Below are 22,082 nucleotides of genomic sequence, written 5' to 3'. Positions count from 1 at the left end.
ATGATGATGATGATGATGATTCTACCTCTGCTCCACGCCACCACCCTGAGATACAAGCGAGTTAGAAGTTTGGTCCATTACAAAGTAGCCACTTATTACCTTATTACTTATTACCTTACTACCTTATCCACTTACTACCTTATCCCATGACAAGGATAACGTGCGTAAGAGAGGGATAGAGAAAGGGTCAACTTTATCTGCTCCAGACGTGGGTTTCTGCAGAGCGCCTGTGGATGGGTCCTCAGTCCAAGACTCCCGAGGCTTTCACTGCCCGTCTAACCTTTCTGAGACTGGCCTCTCTGAGACAGCTTATCACTTTTTTTCTTTTATACCGCAAATTACAAAGAAATCACATGGGCGGGACGAGCGCTGGACACCAACAGTTTTCTCAGAAAGCGCGCATTCCAGCTTTCCTCAGAAGCGAGGGTGCATATTGCTATGCTTCAACAAATACCTGAAAAGACTCTGAAAACAGGGATTATCGATGTTATAAACAAAAATATGAATAACGGGGCCCGTGACAGGACAAAACTGACAATTTCACGCGTTCCATGCATTCATTCAATTATTGTAGCTATTTGTGGGAGGCCAGTGGTGTTGCGCTTATTTAATTGTAGCTTTTGTTCATAGCGACTGCTTTGATTTAGCGACGGACATGAAGCCTTCGTTTATTATAAACACGATTGAGGGCACTGATAATTCAATTCCGAACTGCACATATGACTTTCCTTTTTCATATAATTAGCGGGCTTTTTTCAGAGACCGCAGGACGAAATCACGTGAGCGATAACTTCATCCGAACAACTTCATTGGGTGTTGCAGAGCACGTAGTGCTTTTACAATACAACCTATGTTGTAACATTAACAGTTAAAAGTTCCATAAATAAACCTAATTAGCGAACTAATCCAGCTTCAGAAAGCCGTGTCAACCAGTCAACGCGGAAGATGACAAGGTATCGATCGACATACATTGTAAACGAAAACAAAGTTTATTTAAGCCAGCACTTGCGAGAGTGAAACTCTCTTCATCAGGTCAGTTTCACAGTTTATGCGTCTTTCGTCGTGGTAGCGTGTTGTATCCGCGGTGGGGGTTTCCCTCACTCTCGAGCACATTTGAAGACGAGGAGAGGGTGGCCCGTGCGCCCGGCCGGTTCTGGTTCACTTCTACGCTGGAGCTGCCTGTTGTATGTTGGACGACTTCGAAGGTGGTGCAAATGTGGGCCGTTCCCGTGGCTATGTGCCACTCTCCAATGAACCTCTTTGACGCGAACTTGGGTATGTGCCACTGAATATTTGCCCCATGGGCTATTAGGTGCATACCTCTCTGCAGTGCGTCTTTGACACCATGTTGTATCCGCTGGGTATCACGACAACAACAGAGAACACCATGTCCTGCACACCGCATTAGTTTTCAACGCGTCGCAGAAGCATTAAACGTTCGCTGCAGAAGAGTTACATAATTCGTAAAAACCATTCTCTACTAAACCAAGCATGCTTCGCATTACACAGATATCAATTGAATAGGTGAAGATTTCTTTTTTTTTTTTTTGCCGGCCTCCCCTTCCCCCTCCTTCCCTCTGTACATAGTTTGGAGGCAGTAAGTGAGTTCTTTTTTCGCTGAGCGCATGACAGCGGCCCTGAGGCTGATGAATCGGTTGATACAGGCTGTTTCAGCTAAGTTTTGCAAGTCGTGAATAATTAAGCGTGCACTGCGCGAATGCCGCGCACCCAGTGTTGCTCACCGTTACGTTTGGCTGCCTAATCTATTTTTTTACTATATTTTTTACTATGAGCTTACATTATTTCTTATGGATACTTTGTCTGCCAGAGTGTAAAGCACGGATTTATACTCAACACATTCATTCGAAAGATTCCAGAGGCTATACACAGGTACGCAACTGGGGCTAGATTCACAAAGCTTTCCTTTCGTAAGTTCACTTTACCATTGGCTGGCCGCCTACACTTATGATATGTCTGGCATCCAGATTGGCTACAATTCCTACATAAGGAAAATTCAAGCGTAAGAAGTTTGTGTGAATTCGGGCCCGGATTTTTTGCACGAATATATGCGCTACTGTGATTTTCATTTTTCGGGGGGCTCCAAAACGCGCGAGCTTTAAAAACGTACCAGGCGGGCAGACACTGGTGTGTTGCGACATTTGTTTCAGCTTTCAGGTACAAAATAAACTCTTTATGTAGCACGTAGACGAAACGCGCGAATCAACCGCAAGCAAAGCTATTGGTAAGGAGGCGACTGTCATGATCATTGTTTTCGATGTCGCGTCAGCCACCACCAAAATCAACTCACCCCTTACGCCGACTGTCAACTGCAAGAACGGTGACAGACCTCCAAGAAATGTGATACGATTTAGATGGCTTAATTTGCTCCATCGCTGCAGCAGACAAGATTTATTGCCGAAAGTTGAAGCTGCTGTCTGCGATCCATCTCTGTTGTTATCAGTCTATTCACGCATCTCGTTAGCCTGCAGCATCCGCCATTCGTTCGAACCAGGTTTAAGGGCACTAATGCAGCTGTACGTGAGTGCTTAGTCACGTGGTACGTTTTGCAGATCTCGCGCATTTCCTAATGTGCACGTAAAAAATGTCGTCACACGAGTCAAGTTCGTGGAAGAAAATCGGTTGGATATTGCGTAACAAGGTTTTCAGCTTGTTCGTTTAATTTTCGCGTTTAAATCAATCGTCTTTATATATTAGACAATCTGGTTAAATAATGACAAGTTCTCAGAGTAAAAATTACGCTGACTTGAGCAAAACGACAGTGAACAATATCAAGGTGGTTGCATTTGCACAGAGGGCATGATTTTCTAAATGCTTGGCACATGTTTGCTGAAACACCCTCTACAGCCATCTGCAATGTTCCTGTAGAAATGAGCCACTGGTCATCCCTTTTCTCTACTGAATTACAAAGTCAGAAATTGTGCAACATTGCATAGCCACAATATTTTGCTGTACCGTGACCCTAGGCAGGTACGCTATTGCAAGAGCTGATACCACCAAACCTGCGTAGAGCGAATTTTTAGCTTTTAACATTTGAGGCAGTTCCAGAAAATGGATTATACTGCAGGTGATTCGGCTGACAGAGAAGCAAGAACAATAAATGAAGAATGTATATCTTCAACAAAATGTAATATTAAAGGCCTACTAGGCTACTTCTGGCCTACTGTTGTAAATACTAAGCTAAAAATAGTGTCCTAATAAGACAGGCAGACTATTTCTACAAGGAAATCGAAGGATTGTGCCTACAGTCTATCAAAATTTGATAAATTCGCGTAACACTTAAGTAGGAACGTAAGTAGGAACAAAAGATGCGTACTGTTTGTTGTCTATAAAAATAAATTATCTCCTGTACATGTAATCGAAAAACAAAAACATAGTTCCTGAGCAGAATGTTTTCTGCAGTCGACAGAAAACTTCAGATATACACGACGCACACAAGTAAACACCAAATAAATAAAGATGAGGTCCTTTTTCTGGTATATTTGACCGAGTGCTTTTCAAGATGCGTTGAAAACATGCCGAGCACTGCATAGCCAAGCTTATGCATGCGTAGCATTGCAATACACCTGCGCGGCCAAATGTGTCGTACGGACTGCATTGTTATTAGCTCACCGGGGCTTGCAAGAAAATTCCCGCTACAACACCTACATTGGAACTAACAAGATGGCACGGGAATTAATTCGGGTGTCTGCATGGGTTCTTTGGCTCCTGCTAAATTTGCAAGTGACCTAGGCGTACGAGATCTGTAAGTGCATGAGTGAAATTTCGACTAACTTGATATGCAGTTTCAATTGTCATCCAGCCTTCATGAAGCAAAAGTATTGGTTTCATGCGCACCATGCCATCCTAGTCAAACATTTTCAGACAGTGTTCAGAAAGTCTGTGGGAGTTTTGTCATTACGTTTATGCCTGAACACTTAGTGCACTGTACCTACAGTCTTGTCGCGCCCACTAAATTGTTCATTTATTGAAGTGCGTTTTTTTCACGCTCCAAGTTCAATTCATGTTAAGTTTGGTAGATTCATTGGACAACCAAATGTTCTGAAATGTTTTGAAAGGTTACTAACATTTTAAGATCATCAACTAAATCAACTAATAAAATCAGTTATAGAACTTCTATAAACAACCTGTGATCTTAGAGGTAAACATTTTCAGGGTTATTGGCATTTTGCGCGCAATTCATTAGGGATTGCACGCTCCGCCATACAACAACGAAAATTGGCTTGTTAAGCGACTTTTGTAGCAAGGCAGCTTGTATTTTTTTTGTATACTCAGAGCGACAGATCTATAAACACTCTAACAGGTCTACTTGAAGTAAGCAGCCAATGCATACGCTTTTTCTTGAGGAAGACAGCGCAAACAGAAACGAGGAAAACAAACAAAAAAAAAGGTTCTGCTAAACATTCTATAGGGTGTATGGATTTATTGTTCAAAAAACAGACTCATGGTTTCATCAAAAGTACATTTATCGTGCTTCAGGCGGTGCACGTGCAATTCGGTATTTAGGGAGTTAAATCTTTGCAGGTTGACATTTGACACCAACTAGCTGTTACTTGTGGCTCATCATTATAGTAGCGAAGGCAATTCGTCCTTCACCACATTTTCGTGGTTGTCCAGCGACACTTTGCCTCCAGACAGGCCAACTTACATAAAAACAATTTAACTACCGACAGCGGCAGTTGTTCGACTATCAGTTCCTTCTCTCTCTCTCTCCCCTTCCTCATTCTTTGAAGCTGGATTAAATACACTTTTGAACTTATGGCGGAATCCTGCGTGCATTCTTCTTACCGACGATTTCTTCTGCACATAAAATTTTCAAACGCCAGAGTCATGAACCATCCCTATGGTAACCGTCCTATCCAACCTATCTCCATGACTGAGGCTCTCAGGTGCCATGTGCCCCTCTATTCTTTTATTGATGTCACGTGCGTGCTACGCTATGGGACTCACACAAAAAGTCTATACACCTAGGCCAATCCGACTTCAGTTCCGCAAGGTCATTGGCGTCACACGAAAAGTTTATATGCACTTATTGTGTCTGTCATCATGTGGCGGCACACCTTGTGGACCCCGCCAAGTGCACTCTCAGTCACTCAACCACTTTGAACATGCCACGGAGCCTTACGTATGCGTGGCGACGCGGCTCCCGTGTCTCCAGTTAGTGGCGCTTGACCAACAGTGCAAAATGTCCATACAATCGCCGGCGTCTCAATGGAAGCTCGCCCACATCAGCGGTCATTGTATTAGACAGCCGCACATGTTTAGGAACGCTATCGAGCGCCGCCGGTTTCGAAACAATAAACAATCGGCGCGAGCAGCTCGTCGGTTTCACCTCAAGCGGGTTCCGTGTAGCTGAGAGCATACACGAGCTGCCTTCGCGTCATCACCCTGTTGCAACACGCGCAACGCTATTTATCGTCTAACAGGGCACAACGAGTGTTAATTTGTAACATTTGTGGGCATCCACCTCAGTACAAGGCTTAGTAAGCGTCACTTAGGGAATGCCTTTCGAAAAAAGAGGTTATCAGCCAAATAATTAGCAAACTTAAATAGATTTTATTGCTCCAGTCACCATTCAACTTTACCCGAACACGTATTAAGCTCCTTTTTGCTTCTGCTACGAGAAGATTGAATATTTGTTGTTGATGCGGTTTGAACGTGCCAGCTTAGTGCGTCCCTACTAGTAGTCCGTGTTTGCTAAGGTTTAAGCCGCTATAGATGTTTTCTAATTGTTCGTGTTATGTCTGGCCGGTGCTACACTTTAACCACAAGTAATGTGGCGTACTGTGTAATACGACTACTATGGTATGGATTGATGCTATTCATTCATAGTTACTTTCAGGTATAGCGCAAATAAGTACACCTACTCACACAAAGACACGACAGACGCGGATGAGCGCTACAACCAACTGTTTATTACAATTGAAAAACCCTCCGATTTATAAGATGGACCACGTACACCAGTGTCGCGCCCCCTTTCCCATGCTTGGTGATAAAAAACAAATCTAAAAAAGTTAACAACACTACTATCTGCCTCAGGCAACGCAGATCAAGTAGTTCAGTTCGGCACTGTGCAAAAGAATTGACGCTTTGCTTATACAAATAGCTGAATTCTTGTGGATCCCACAGAAGGACGGCCGAGATGCTGGCGGTCCTTCAGAAGTGTATTTCTAGTACATTGGGCCCTTATTTCTGTTGAAGGTAACTATGTTAGACCAACTAGCCCCAACAGGCGGTCCTTCATTCATTTCTTAAGTAACCAGTGGTAGTTATCTGCTGTTGTGGCGCAGTGGTTGCGCCGGTCTGCTGCAAAGTAGAAGGTCGCGTGTTCAATTTTAGCCATGGCGCTCGAAATGACGCAAAACGTAAAAAAAAAACGTTGGCATACTGTGCATTGAATGCGCGGTAAAGATTCTGAAGTATTCGAAATAAATACGGAGCGTCACATTATAGCGTCTCACATATCGCGGCTTTCCGACTTTAATGCCAGAGATTAATTACTTTTTTCATCCGTGCCCGCTTTACCCTCACTGTTACATCACTGATGCCTGTCTATGCATTGTTTTCTTTGTTTTCCGCTAGACAGGTGCCAATGCATAGTCCACTCTTTTCCTTTCAATGAGCCCACTCGGAGCACCGTGAGCGCATATAAAAGATACGATCGCCTCACGATCTTATCAGGCAGAACGAGATGAGCACTCGACCTTTTTCATCTGCAAATGTAATAAAATGTAGTACGAATGTAGTAAAACCTGAGGTAGGCACATAAAATGCCGCAATGGCAGCCCTGTTCTTCTCCAACAGAATATGTAACATCTTGACCCGCAAGTAGGCCAAGATGTTGACCGCTTTATACCCACCAGCAGCTTCTGCCAGCATACCGAGATGCTGGACATGATATTAGCAAAGGCTGCCCCTGCTTGGCATGTACTATCGTGAGCAATATGAAAGGGAACACGCAAACGCGTGGCAAATAGCCTCGAAACTGAGCTACGGCGATACGCGCATGACGTCCGCTGTCAAAAACAAATTGGAAAGGGGGGCGCTCTTCCGCTAACTGTTGGCACTTCCACCGCGCCTGCGTTTGTCGAAAACGGCAGCTTACGGCGTTTCACTGGCCGCCGAACGCCGGTAAGACGGTTATGTGCCGCAGTGACTTAAGCGAGTCATTTTTTTATTCTTTATTGTTTATTTATTTTTCGTTCTTTGTGCAACTCTATGACGGAATTTTTTACCTTGGCTACAGCGTAGGCTGTTATGGGCTCATTCCAGTAGCCGTTTCGGTTCGCAATGATGCCGCCGCCGGCGTTCGGCGAACGCGTAGCCGCTATCGCCGAAAACGCGAAAGAAGTACTCGATTCCCGCCGGGATCAAACCCGCGCCCGGTGCATGAGAGCCAGATACTCTACCCCTGAGCCACGCAAGCGTTTGTTATCGGCCGCCGGAAAAATGACATTTAAATCAGGCGCAGACGATCCGAGCCTCCGCTAGTATGGTAGCGCCATCTAATTAAGGCCCCTGCAAACATATCGCCGACGACGAGATGCCATTCAGACGAGGTGCGCCATAAAAAAAATGCTATTCCCAGCCTCCGCCAGTATGGTGGCACCATCTAGTTACGGTGCCTGCAAACGTCACTTATTTACTTACTAACGCGGCGTGCCCGACATGTAAGTTGCAGTTGTAAGGCTTGATCGGGCTCCGCAGACTGCTGTGCCGAGAGCATTACAAGCCGCAGCTCGCCGTCGACGCCGGGTAGACAGTTCAGATCGTTCTCGTCAAAGCGAGGCGAACAGACCGCCGCGAAGACCCTGTTGTGCGTGGTGCCCAAATTCGGAGCTACTCTTGAGCCGCTCCACCAGCTTACGCTGTGACTGTGCTGCGTGTGCCGCGCAGGCCTGTGACTTCTTTTATATCCATTGACGCGATGAGTTTCTTAAGCCTTAAAACAGTGCTACTTTTGGCCACGCTTCGGCGCAGAAAGTTACCAGTAACCGCAATACCAAACAGTTATCACTGTGCGCTGGCGAGAAGTTCCGCACTTTGTGTAAACAGACCCATGGTGGGAGTACTAACAGTTATTAAAACAGCGTCCCCCTTTTCCACAATGTTTTCGACGGCGGCGGGCCGCGTATCGCCATAGCACGGTTAGAGGCTATCTGACACGCGCTCCTGCGTTCCTTTTCATATTGCTCACGATAGTACAACCGAAAGCCTCGACAGATCCAGTTTGTTGCGCAAAGATTATTGACCCCTAAAAGTAGGCAGATAGCTGATAGAGAAACCGAGACACACTCAATAGTTTCATTCAGCGTAATTCTGCCGGCAAAAGAAATGTTCTCATTGTGACCGTGACAGTGGTGATACTGACAGTGTCATTGGTTGTCATTGATACCGACAGTGTCAGTGGATCTATAAAAGCTTCTAGCCACCAGACTTTTATTTATTTCATGTAGCACGTTACTATTCATATCAGCTTCTTGGTCACCCAATTATGAACTGGCTGAATGAAGAGATAGGAATCCCAGATGCGGGCTTTTTTCTTTTGAATATTTTCGTTGTATTATTTCTATCAATGCTGAAGTTCCATAATGTGCTACCGACATGATGTACTGGGCTTGCGACGATCGCACTACGTCGAGGAACTGCAGCCATCGCTACATAATGGCACGTATTGCCATTACATCGCTAATATAAAAGCAAACAAACACATACAGTGACAGTTGATATCGTAATCACAGTCGGATGCCCCAGGCTCACCGGCGTTCTTTTTTCAAAAACTAAGAAAATGATAGCAGATACAAAACATAACAGACACTGGTCTCTACTACACTAGAGATCAGTGACAACCCAGGCAGTGCCTGTCAAAAGCGAAAGATCAGCAGGCACTGTAAAACAAAGTATACATGATGCTTTACCCTAATGCTATTTTGACGAACGAGCGAGATGTTGGTCGCCTAACCGTTGACAGAACTTTTGGTCGCCTAACCGTTGACAGAACTTTTAACTGTGGATTTTCTCGCAGTCGACAGTGTCATCAACGCCCGTAGAAGGGAAGTGCTCAAGATGAAAGCTGCGCATTGGAAACCGTTCCTGCAGCGCCTCGACTACAGCCTTCACCAAAACCTCGAAGTCAATGCCACTTGCCTCGAAAACATGCGGCTGTTTGTCGATTTCATGATGCTGCAAAATGATGCCGGACTAGAGCGTAAGCTTTCTTGAAGACCATGTCTTCCTTGGCGAGTCTGTTTGTCTGCTTGTAACGTATCTTTCTCGCCGCTTGCATGGGCTGATCTCAAAATTAGGCCAGTCTATGATTGGGACAAAACTGATTATGGTGATGCAGATGATGATGATAATATTAATATTATGATGATGATGATGAACCATGTCATTTGCTCTCAGAGCTGCGCTGATGATGCCAACGATGATTCGACGATGAGTTGGTCAAATGCATGCGAGTATATGCTCTCTTCTGTGTTTGCGTCGTTTTCACAAGTAAATATTTGTGCTGCTTAATAGCTAATTTGTATTCGCTTTTCAGGAAAACTGCAGTATCGTGCCAAGCCTCCATTACAATGATATATGTATGGAACACTTGGTTTCCACTCAAAATCGACCCGATGATAAGCGGCAGTTACCTCTCGAAGCAAATGCAAACAAGACCGAGTTCTCCGGAACTAGGTATTTGCGGCTTGTGACGCACTCGCCTAACATCATTGAGCCTGCGAGTGCAGCGTCGATTTTTACGGTGAAGCTGTTATAGGCTAGGTTCTAGTAAATAGCGTTTGGCAACAAAAATAGATAGACCGGAAGTACATCAACAATTTTCGGCTCCATGTGCGTCGCGGTTTCCCGTTAGCTGTGCCTTAGCACAGGTATCAAAACGGATGTTGGATTGCCCATTGTTATACTCCTCGCCACCGCCGATGCCTGTTTCAAAAGTGTCGCGATATTTGGCGGCGACACGTCCAACTAATCGGTGTGCCCTTTTATCTCGTGACGTAGAGATCACGCTGTTATCAGCAGATTCCCTTCTAACTCGCTATGGGACGTACGCTCGTTTAACCACATCCTTCAGGACCCTGACGATGCCGTGCAGTGTGCCGCGCCTATGAAAGATGTGGCTCATACGCTAGTCTACAGGTGTATGACGATGGGGCGGACTTGGCGCAGCAAACGCACTACTTGGCTATTGCGCAGGGCGAAAACACGACGCCGGTGTCCTTGCTCTTTGACGAGCACGCCGAAGACGCTCAATATAGTCAATAATGATAATATATAAATTCACCATAGCAATATTCACTATAGCCTACCCGCTATAATCACAGCTTAGCTGGCTTCCATTTTCACAGTAGTGGAAGGGCTCTGAACAATTTTTTGTTATTGACAAGGGAGCAGCTTTCGGAGCTTCTAACACCATGTTCCAGTCAGTGCACCATTGGGCAACTTTCCATAGGGAGTAAATAAGTTCCTGTATTCACAGTATTTTTCTTCCTGTAACTTTATGCAATTATCTGCGAATAGTCAAATGCTAAGGTCAGTCTGATTCGCTGCATAACGGGAAATGGGATTATGTGTAACGGGAAATGTAACAGGAGCAATACGGAGCTATGTCTTGCATCAAAACGATAAGGGCGGCTGTATTTGATACCTGGTCACTGTATTCACGTCTAGTGGTCTGACAGATACATTAAACGCAATTTTGTTTTACATTATTTTATTTCGCATCTCCCATGCCATGGTAGTCAAGACGATCAGGGACCGTTCCACTATCGTCCGTTTTAGTGTGTGTGCGTGTGTGTGTTTGTGTGTCTTACACAATGTGCTTGAGTACTGTTTCGGCAGCTCAAAGTAGCCGGATTGCCTATATATCTCCGACAACACACTGATACTCTGCTGTTCTTGAGGTCAGAAGCTGCGTGTCAGCATGGAGGCGGCTGTCGGTACGAGGAGCTTACAGCCGATTTTGAATTCATCAGACCCCCCAGCATTTGCAAGCACATCGATTATCTCAATGGGCTACTATATATTTTTTCTTGTAAAAGTAAAACTGAAGTATCCGCCGACCATATTGCGCCCCTTTTAAATTCGTTGCTCTCATTCGCGCACAATCATTTCCCCAGGCCTTCAGTTTTAAGAATAGCGCTTGGAGTTGCTTACGTTCGAAAACAATGTGCTTGCGTTCTGCCACATAATGCAGTGCTTGACTCTCTCGGATCCTTGCCCAGTGGAATACTGCGAGGGTCGTTGACGGATGAAGGATCGTACGAAGGGTGCTTTTCAGCAAACGTCACGGGCAAAAATGGACACTTCGTTGCGAGGAAGTTCTGCGACGTCGTTGTGTATCATCGAGAAGAAATTCCCCATTTCCCAGAAGTTCTTCATAACCAGGTGATGTAAACAACGTCATTCTTCGCTAATACACATAAAATCACTTTCATGTCACCTATCAAACTAAAGGTCGTTGATGGGGTTAAGATGTTATTATGCTCTGCACTGCAGATGTTTACTCACCTGTGAAATTCAATGTAATCCTCTTTTTCATGAGAAAGTATCTTCGCATGACTCGCATCCTGGGCTACAGGCGTGGCGATGCCCACGAGATAAAATGCAAGGCAACATGTCAAAGGCACATTAACCACACGAATCACAGATTTTTTATCGAGCTAACGTGCAAATGTATGTTATACCATCATTAAAATGTATTTCTTCAACTTATGTGGGAAACACATAAAGGAAGCACAGGAAGCATAAAACAAGCTTATGTAACGACGGATTAAACGTGAACCGCAATGTATCATAAGGACATAACGAAAGAGTAATGTTACATACTATAGATGTAAGCGCCACTTTATTGTCTAAAATGTAACAGAGTTAATACACACAGAATTTTTGTTTATTTCACTTGTAATAAAAAGTACACTTTACGTAAAAAGGACGTCAGAAAAGTTTAAACATAGTTGATTTACTGTCTGGACAGCTTGTAAAAGTGGGAAAAATATAATTCGCCACATTTTTCGTCTCACTTGCAACAGGCGCTTGAAATGGTTCGTGCACTAATTGCATGCAGCCTTTCATTTGCAAATGCAGAAAGCTCTTTCTTACATAAGGCTGGAATTAAATACACAAAATTGAATTGAAGCACAACTCATCCAGTGCATGTTGGGACGTGTCACTGTCGTGCTCCTTATCTTATTGAAAAAAGGACATCCTGCAAACAATGACAGATCCAAAGTTACATTTGTACGTGCGTACAACTAGATAACACGAAATCTTTCAGCTAGGGTTCTATTCTTCACAGGTTCCCTGCTGTCATGTGATAACCCACTCCACTTTTACTACATTCACATTGCAGCAAAGAGAAGCAACAATGTTCGCCTTCATGCAGTCGTTGGTTAAAATAGGCGTATGCATTCCGTCTTCGTGCACTGGTGAAGATTTCGCAGTCATAGTGAACAATGGTGAGTGGCTTCTGATTGCTGTCGCGACCAATTCTAAGCACATTACACGTGAAGCTCTAAACCGCAAACGCGCATTGCCACTGTAAAAAATGGATATATCATGAACACAAAGCAACAATTAGACTCTATTTTCCTATTTATATAGATTTCATTTGTGCGCATTCTTGCAGAAAAGAGAAGGAAATAGGGATGCAGCAATCGTTGTGGAAAGTTTCGAATTGAAAGATCAACCAATGCCAGATATTGATTCTTCACGGCCAAGAAATATGTCAAGTCAGCAGTTTATCTGCCTACACTAGCCAGCCTTCAGATATGCTGACGAATGAAAACGCGCACAGCTTAATTGCAGCTTATTTACTTTTGATGAAGCAACGCTAATTACCATAATGTTAATCCTGAAAGCCTACCCCTGAAAATGATCCAAATAACATCCTCCCATATACTTTCTGCGGCTGCTTGGTCAGTGCGCTTCCCATTCTATTCCGCAGTCCCAGCTACTTGCAAAGCGAGCCACCAGGTGACACCTGCAGATATGGTGGAAAAAAGATTTAATTCAAAGGATGGTGCCATACTGTTTGAAGCCATATGACAGTGTCCGGGAACGTGTAGTTATAGCTGAAAATTTCCAAACGTGGAAATGGTATAGAAAACAATGAACATGTTCTTTGAGAGTCTCATAGTATCCATGTAGCAATAAATGTGGAAGTGTATGGGCTTGACCGTCGCGTTAGAACTTAGGAACAGTAGGGAAAATAACTACTGCTTTTGCAAGACTTAAAAATGCAGCTGGCAAATTGACACTGCAGAGCAAAGGCTAACGCTCAATAAAGAGCACATTCTAGAAGATTAATGCAGCTTAGAGTATAGAGGTAATGTCATGGTCCATCATGACGCCGAAGGGAAGACGATGAAGACTAGCGGGGCTTAAATAGTGGTCGCGTGGTACTCTCGTCTTTTTAACACAGCGTTGTAATTAGGCCAGCTTAGAGAACCATAACAACATCCAGAGATTTAAATGCACGAGAACATTTTTTAAGTGATCTTCGTCGCATGTGCAGCCGGCCCGTTTCAAAGGGATGGTCATTTCATCATCGTCAGTTCAGACGAACGAATAGAGATGCACTCATGCAATCAGCACGGTGAAACCATTGATGAACGTGCAAGGAAAGCCGTATGAGAATGCAGAAACAAAAATGATAAGCTTTGTCCACTTGTGTGAGTTCACGGGAGACATCTGCTTCACATATGAAGGACAGACTAAAGTGGTATAGATATGATGAGTGGCACATGCACATTAACATACACCTGCCATCTTACGTATCTTCCAAACGCCCTGTCTATGGCGTGCTGTCTCCGTTTTAATAAATCACAAAGCCACACCCTAACTCATAGTCATGCACAAGTATCATAAGTCTTTTTGTTTTATATGCAGCTACGTAAGGAAAACCAAAGTACTATTTGCTGCTTTTCGACTACATGAACCTACCATGTTGAAGGCCCTTTGTGACTACATAGACCAGAGCATCGTAGCAATACAGCCTTAGAGACCTTACTCTCGGCCACAGCGCAAACAACATTACTGCTGACAGATTCTTGCAGAGGTTTTGACATTGCTCCATCGGCATTGTCAGCCAATATATGTCTACTGCAGGACGAATGCCTCTAGCGTATTTGAGTTGCCCTTACCTTGCACTATCTGACCCCATCTTACGCCTGCGAATTCCCTTCATTTATCACCCCACCTAATTCCCTGCCATCCGCGGCTGCGTTTCACTTCCCTTGGCACCAATTCTGTAACTCTAATCGACCACCGCCTATTTGCCCTTTGCATTATACATATCCTGCCTAAATCAATTTGTTCTTCCTAATGCCACTCATTAAAATAAATTCTGAGGCATTACGTGCTAAAAATACGATATGGCTGTGAGGCACGCCGTAGTGTTGGACTCTGGTAGAATTTTTACCACGTGGAGTACTGTGACGTGCACGCAATGCACGATTCGCGATCGTTCTTGCATTTTGGCCCCCATCAAAATGCTGCTGCCGCGGGTGGGTTTTGACCGTCGCTGGCGGATACCAAGTCCACCACGCCACCATCGCGGATTATTAGAATATCGGCCACATTCGTTTCCTCCCTAATCCATACCACTGTATTCCTGTCTCTCAATGTTACGCCTGTCACTTTGAGCTCTATCACTCGTGGCACGGACCTTAGCTTCTTCTCAAGCTTATTTGTTACCCTCCAAGTCTCTGTTCCATACCCGGTAAGATATAATGACTGTACATAAACTTTGACATTCCAGGGTGGCGGTACGGTGATGGCGATGATGGTAATGAGCTTGTTTTGCCTGCGGTATGCGCTCCAACCATTTTCATTCATCTGTAAACTTCTTTCTCATGATCATGATCTGGCTTTACGTATGCCAATCACTCATTCTCACAGCCGTGCACTTAGTTTCGCAGCATCGATTTGCTTTATTCCTTTCTTTCTTTTTCGATGTGACGATGCTTACTTCAGGGATACAAAACTGCACGCCTGTCTCCCTATCTTTCGTTCCATCCCCCATCCTCTATCCCCCTTCCTATGTGTAAGGTAGAAAACTGGACAAAGTCTAGTTAACCTCCCTGTCTTTCCCTTCTCTCTTCTATCTCTCTATTTCTCTCTCCACCCCTGTCTTAATGTCCGATCAGGCTGTCACTGGGCCCTCGATGTGTTTTGTTTGGCATAACTAAAATTCAGATACCCCAGTCATAGCAAGCGCTGAAGTGTCCACAGTGAGAACCAAGCTTGCTCGATTTCTTAGCAAGTCCTGAATAAGTGCCTTTGATTGAATTGAACGAGAAGAAAGGGAACCGAGGGGCCCGATTTGTATTAATCATATAAGTAGCTAACAAACAAAGACACCAAGGACAACATAGGTTGTCCTATGTTGTTCCTATGTTGTCCTTTGTGTCTTTGTTGGCTTCTTATTTGATTAAACTGGAAATTTGTACGTCTTCATTACCAGTTAGTTGCAGCTTTATGATCATTTGAAACCTAACTTTTAGCATCCACTATATTACTGTCTGAAACGGAAATTATTCCTGTGTTGAATACTTTTTCACAGCAGTCTTTAAGTACAAATATTAGGGAGGCTGCACTTAGATGGTTTCACATGCATTATACGTTGGTTTTGGTTTTGACTCCCAGTTCAACACACACACATGTGTATATATATATATATATATATATATATATATATATATATAGAGAGAGAGAGAGAGAGAGAGTCGTCTAAACGAGAGCAAAAAGGAAACCGAGGATCCCGTTTTGGTGAATCGTGGTCTTCTAAAGCCAACAGACAATGAAGCCAAGGAAAGCATCGGGGCATTATTCTGTGCTTGAAACTGAACTATAGAAAATTATAGAGGAAAGGGAACTGAAAGTGGAGGAAAAGATAACGTGTCGCCGGTCGGAGCCGAACCCACGACCTCCGCATTGGTAATCCCACACCCGTGTAATGAGGAGGTTGTGGATATCTTATATATGTATTGGTTAGGAATTACTTTAGTCGACATTCCGATCTCATATCTTCACCGTATTATCGGAAGGGGGAAGTTAGCCGCACAAGATCCTCAGTGGGTTCACACTGCTTCCCGTTCTGCATGTTTTCAAGCGATGCTTCCTTTGCAAATCCTTCCGGATGCGGCGTGCCAATCTGCCGGTGTCTTTACTGCGACGACATGCGCCAACACACCGCGAGCGCGAGCAGGCAGACTAATGTAAATTGGTTCTCGTAACTCGATGTGGCAACATATTTCACCTTCCACAGTGGTGACCCGGACATGATCCCTACATTACCCGGATTGTCTCGAACGTTGCTTCTATCCCGCCGAATAGCTCACACCTAACAAAAAGTTGAAGTACGTGCCTGATTGTAAGATCGAACCTCGGTTTCTGAACACCGCGGCACGATGTTCTAACCATTAGGCCACAATCGCATGTTTACTTATATCGTTGCCCACGCCAACTAGATCATTGAGATGACAGCCGGAAGCGTTACATTGCGTACCAAGGGTCAGCTATAGCACGTATGCGCCTTCACCAATTTCCTTCACGCCAAAAGAGACAAGAATAAAGTAGACAATATTATGGCATTTGATGAACCACTTCTCGAAAGCCCCGCTGCACATACATTCCAAGATATGCGTTCGATCTGCACAATTTTTTTTGTATTAGTCACATGCAGTAAGCTACGTCCAGGCAAACTACTGATGCATCATGTTCCTGATATAATCTCTTTGGCAAAATTTACCGAAGGTTATGTTACATGTCTGTCTCACTTCTACGTCAACTTCAGCGCCGCTATCATTTCTCCTGAACGAACCGGGATAGCTGTGTGCACATTCATTGATTCAATGTTGAAAGCATAAACATGCTTTCTTGTAAGAAATCCTAATGTTGTGGCGAAACTTCCCTGCTGTATGTTGTAGAGTCTTTTCAAATAACAGGATGTGATCTAACCGTTCTTGCGCATGTGGCAGGTTATGATTTCCGACCTGGTGTCCTTTATAAAAAGATGGCATTGACAAAAGGCGACAAATAGCCTTCAGGCGGGAACATCGGGAAGCTTTTTCAGCTGTTAATTCCAATGCGCAGAGATCCTTCTGAACAGCAAGCACAAAAGTGATCTACCAGAACTGGCCAACCTATCGTAGAAATTTCCTACTCAAGCCGGCCTCTCCAAGTAACCTCTTGTTTTTTTTTGCCAATTGAAGACATCGTGAAGTCCTCATTACAAACACGGCAGTGTACTTCGGCTTGCTGGGCAGTCAACTTTTCCAGTTCTGCTTTCAGACGCTGTTTCACAGGACTTGTCCATCAAGCTTCACCACTAGTACACCTCGTAAAACTCTACACTGTTGGTCGGCATCATGTGCTTAATAAAATCCTTACTTCGCACTATCTCATGGATTTTTCCGATGGATATTTACGATAACGCAGTTACTTGAGAGTTTGTAGATTGTGATTTTTAGGTGAGTCGGATAGGTTTCTTGCAATGTTCCCGCGTGGTAGCTAGCTATTTCAGAAGCTGTGTGCGACGCCACCACCTTGGAATCGACCACTACGTCCCAGTCCTCATTTCGTAGCAGGTAAAGCTGCGTAGAAGGTTTTCAACATTGTGCCACCTTCAGGGTCAGTATAGGCTGAAGCCGTTTTAACTTATCTTTGTCAGAGAACAAATACTATCCTCGCTGAAGCATATATCAAATGATCTAAAATATTAGATGCACGATTGTACAACACCGAGTCGCAATTGACGTCAAAGTGGCGTTTTTCTCGCTTACGACCATCCATACCAAGTACCAATATAGCACCCAACAATAGGCAAGTCGTCGAAATCATACCGTCACCGCCAAATGATCGTAGTCTCCACGGTCGTATTCTTGCTGCTGCCGTCACACACATATAAGCACTTCACTTATGCACGTTGGTCCACATGCCAAAACATTGCGGAATCCAGAACAATGTTGGAAAGCCAGCTACTCCAAATTCTTTGCAAAATTTTTATTCCCACAATCTATTTGCATTATTGGTATTTTTCATCCTATCCCAGTAGGAAGTTCTTCGTGTATTTGGTCTTTTGCAGAACAACGAATTTTTCGAAAACTAACTGTAGCAAGCACACATACTCATTGGCATTTTTCTTTTTGAATCGCTTCTTGGAACGCTCAATTACTAGTTACCTAAAAATGTGCCAATGTTTCCCATATTATCGCGCATATTGTTTAGTGTAGCTTCTGATAAATAAGAATCATCTTGATAAGCTTGTGTTGCCTGTGTTTTTTTAATTCAGCTGATGTTGACCATTTAGTATATTAGTGAATATTTATATTGATGTCTGAGTAATAATTGATTTGGTAATGCCAAAGGAACGAACAGAAGAGAAACAAGTGCGCAATGGCCTATTGAAAGCAGACTGCTCTTGTACCACTTTTTTACAACTAAATACTTGCACCGCCTGATAGCTGTACCATGCGTTGACACAAGTAACGTGCCAAAATAAATATGCTGCATACAGCAAGTGGCCTACTTGAGCAGGCCAACGATGTTGTGAAACAAACGTTATAATGTGAGCGAAAAATGCGACTTTGCCGCTCTCGCTGCTTTCAGCTCTTTCACAGTGGAACCTCGCCAGTGTCGTTGCAATCTGTGACGACAACGAACGACCGGAGAAGACGCCTGTGCTAATTATGTGAGTAGCCTGCGACAATTTCTCACTGTTCATTCAAACCTATAGCAAACGTACATGAGCTCCATATTGAAAAACATTCGCCGCCAACTATGTGATTACTAGTACGAAATTCTACAATCTGTTCTTTATGGAAGCATTTCTTCAAAGGTGTGCCTGGCTAAACCGCATTGTAACCGTTCAACGTATCGGCGTACGCGTCACAATCTCATATACAGTCAAATCCGCATATATCGAGCCCAAACTTTTAATTTTATATATCAAATTATCTATATAACGAACTTTTTTGTTATCAACTTCAGATTCGATATATCCGGATTCGACTGTATACCGTGTCAATTTATTTATTGCTGCTACAAGCTGAAACAGAGTGGTCATACTTTTCTCCCTTCACAGCTGCTAGTATGCGATGTGACAGTATTGGCTAACGCAAGAGCCACTGCTTCGGAATAAATCTCATTATTCTACAGTATCAAAGGAGTGGACTGCAGTCTCCTCTGCACAGCTCTGTATTCTCCAAATCCCACGGTGACGCAGTTGGTTCAGGATTTCATTATCAGCTTTGCAGGCTAAGAACAATTCGGAATTTGTCATGGCTACCGGGCGCGAGAAGGCAGGATGCATCCAGTGACTCTATGGTGCTCGGAGACAAGCAGTAAATTGTAGCCCGCTGTGCGCACTGAGATGGTGCCAATAGGCCGCTAAGCAGTTATGCGACAACTGCCTCGCCATACCTGTCCTTGTTTGTCATCATGTGTATTAACTCCTTAAAGTCGGCACGTCACTAACAGTCGTAATTAATTCCACACAACAAGTCCGTCTTCCTTTGGTCTGGCGACAGTATGCGCAAAGCCATAAAGTTGTGCCTGTCAATTTTCTGCCAAAATAGTCACTTAATAGTAAAGCGCACTGGAGAAGCGCGTCAATCGTAAGCGTTCGCGCCATCTCTGAAGTCAAGCGTCACCACGCTGCTAGTTGTCGGTGAAATCCCCGCTATGGCAGACATGCATAACTTACCAGCTCCGATTTTGCAGTTGCAGCAGTCGGCTTTCAAATATTTGTCAAGCATGTAATTAGCGAACATTTATTCAACGAATAGGCTATCGGCCGTTATTGCCGAATTTCCGATGCCTGTCGCTAGCATGAAATTATTCCAAAACTATTAATTGTCTCCAATCACCTATAATTGACTATTTGTTACATTGCAACCTAGCGCACCAGTATAACCACGGAACTCCATTAGCAGGCCGCTCCAGAATATGTACTTTGGCTATCGCATAAGCCAGATGCTGTCCCGCGTTCTGCCCTCCTGTGTGTCACAGAGCCTAGTCCTCTGGCTCATCCTGTACTCTGGCCGCTTCTCGTAGATTAGCTTGGAACCGGCACATGCCACATAGCGCTGACTGAAAATATCGCTGCTAGCAACTTTAGAAGGAAAACAGGTATCGTAATGCATTCTTTAGCGATCTCTAACACTGCGGATTATTCGATGTCCGACATAAAGTTTTAAATCACAAGCCTCATGAACGGGAAAATTGTCATCCGGCCGTACTGTAACGTGAAGGTGAACGGGAGATTTCACCTTTCAAGTAGCTTGACCCCCATCGCGGGTTCCCGCAGAACTCACTTGTCAAATAAGAAGCTTCTTCGTTTCAAGGGACCTATCGCCACAAATTGCCACAAATTGAGGAAGACCAAAGTGATTATCGTAAGAGGCAAACCGCGTTAAGGTGTCTCACTTGGTGGTGGTCGCCTCAAGCACAGTTTTGCGGAAGGGGAAAAAAGCAGAAGGAAAAAACGAAAACAGTGAAAGCGCAGCGCATTGTCAGCGTATTAGAATATCTTTGGTATGTTGGTGGGGTTTCCTAAACATGGTGTTTGGGCACTAGATGGGACGTACCACAAGCACGGCGCACAAGGCGCGTGTGTGTGTGTTTTCTTCTGTATGTTCCATCTAGCGCCAAAAAACCATGTTTAGCATTGCCATTTATGTGGCGTGCATGATCGAATTGTCCATAAAAACGAAATAATGAATGTGAACTGTGCAACTCAAGTTGAAATGGCGTATAAACATGGCGTTTCTCACGTTTCATATCAGCCTCGTTCTTGGAATATTTGGGGCCACGGTCGCTCTGGCCACACTTCTGGATGTGCTCAGTCCAGTGAAGCCCACCGCCCAGGACCATCAGCGGGTTGTTGCAAACACAGGTGAGGATTCAAGTGCGTTATCAATTAGGCGCGAGATAAACAAGCGCGACTAGCACTTCGTTTGCATATCGCATAATGGCTGAATTTAAAGCAAGTAAGACAATCTTGCTCTGAGGTTTTACAAGTCAAAACCACACTCTGATTACGAGATGCGCCGTAGTGGGGGATTCCGAAATATTTTTTGTCCGCTTGGGGTTGTGTAACACACACCCAAATCTAAGTAAATGAGTGTTTATGGAATTCGCGCCTATCTAAATATGCCGCCGTGGCTGCGATTGAACCAGTGAACCTCGAGCTCAGCAACGCGACGCCATAGAAAGTGGGCTACCGCTGGGATAGATCGGAGAATTATCAAGCGAAGAAGCTGTTTCGGAAGCTAATGCCTTTACGCGTATTTACTTCTCGCGAGCTACATTTCTTAAAGGGACCTTGAAACGATTTTGACGATTTTGTACAAACGTACTGAGTCGTTAGAGTAGGTCCTTCTGATCAATAATTGACGCATCTAAACACTCCACGTAAAGCGTGTAATTTATTACAAGGTTTTAAAAAGGTACATCGCTACCGATCGCAGCACGCCAATCGGCTGAATTTTGTGCCCAAGTGACGCGATTTGCCCATAACACGTCACTGGGTCAGCTATTCGACTGGCTGCCCAGGGCGCCTCATCGATAATTTTTCCAACATTATGGTGAACAAATGTTCGTAATAGTTTAGGTGTTAGTTAATTTGTTTCTATACAAAAAAGTAACAGAAAGAGAATGCACAAGGACATGTATCACTACACTAAAAGCACTTCCGGCCCACAGAAAGTGTCGTCTGCTTGTGTTAAAACGTGCTCCGTGTTGACGAGAGCTGCGCGGTCAGTGTTGGTCTTGTTCTTTCTTTTCGCGAGCACCATGGTTCTCCCTTGTTGCGTTGTGGGCTGCAAACATAGCGATAGGCGACATGTCAAGCTGCTACATCATGCCCCGCTGCAAGGCAGCAGGCGAGCCGAGGGGCTGCAGCGCATTGGACTTTCGGTATCCAAACGAATCTAAACGGCGCCAGCATCTACACGTTTGCGGCCGTCGCTTCACGTCGAAGGTTTGTCACAATGGAGTTTAGCGTGTCCGGTATTCAGGTAAACGCAAGCGCAAGTGTACTGGCCGCTTTACCA

The 22,082-nt window shown here is 44.3% G+C and overlaps 1 protein-coding gene across 1 annotated transcript; it reads left to right on the top strand.

The window, feature by feature from the left end:
• The first annotated feature begins 3,670 nt into the window (after positions 1-3,670).
• Positions 3,671-20,976, top strand: LOC125941066 (uncharacterized). Its single transcript, XM_049657987.1, has 6 exons — positions 3,671-3,763; positions 9,044-9,226; positions 11,222-11,412; positions 12,377-12,482; positions 18,637-18,718; positions 20,814-20,976. The coding sequence occupies exons 2-6, from the start codon at positions 9,085-9,087 to the stop codon at positions 20,974-20,976; spliced, it is 684 nt and encodes a 227-aa protein (XP_049513944.1). The 5' UTR covers positions 3,671-3,763; positions 9,044-9,084.
• The last annotated feature ends 1,106 nt before the right edge of the window (positions 20,977-22,082 follow it).

Source organism: Dermacentor silvarum, chromosome 10, assembly GCF_013339745.2.
Source record: "Dermacentor silvarum isolate Dsil-2018 chromosome 10, BIME_Dsil_1.4, whole genome shotgun sequence".
Lineage (NCBI taxonomy): Eukaryota > Metazoa > Arthropoda > Arachnida > Ixodida > Ixodidae > Dermacentor > Dermacentor silvarum.
The sequence above is the reverse complement of the archived record's forward strand: the minus strand, read 5'-3'. Positions and strand labels throughout refer to the sequence as shown.

What these genes read in the sequence shown, in the direction of transcription:
- LOC125941066 (XM_049657987.1), top strand. Translation starts at nt 9,085, where the DNA reads ATGAAAGCTGCGCATTGGAAACCGTTCCTGCAGCGCCTCGACTACAGC. An exon ending in AAATGATGCCGGACTAGAGC is followed by an intron (nt 9,227 to 11,221) that starts GTAAGCTTTCTT and finishes CACATAATGCAG; the next exon opens with TGCTTGACTCTCTCGGATCC. An exon ending in AAGACGCCTGTGCTAATTAT is followed by an intron (nt 18,719 to 20,813) that starts GTGAGTAGCCTG and finishes GTTTCATATCAG; the next exon opens with CCTCGTTCTTGGAATATTTG.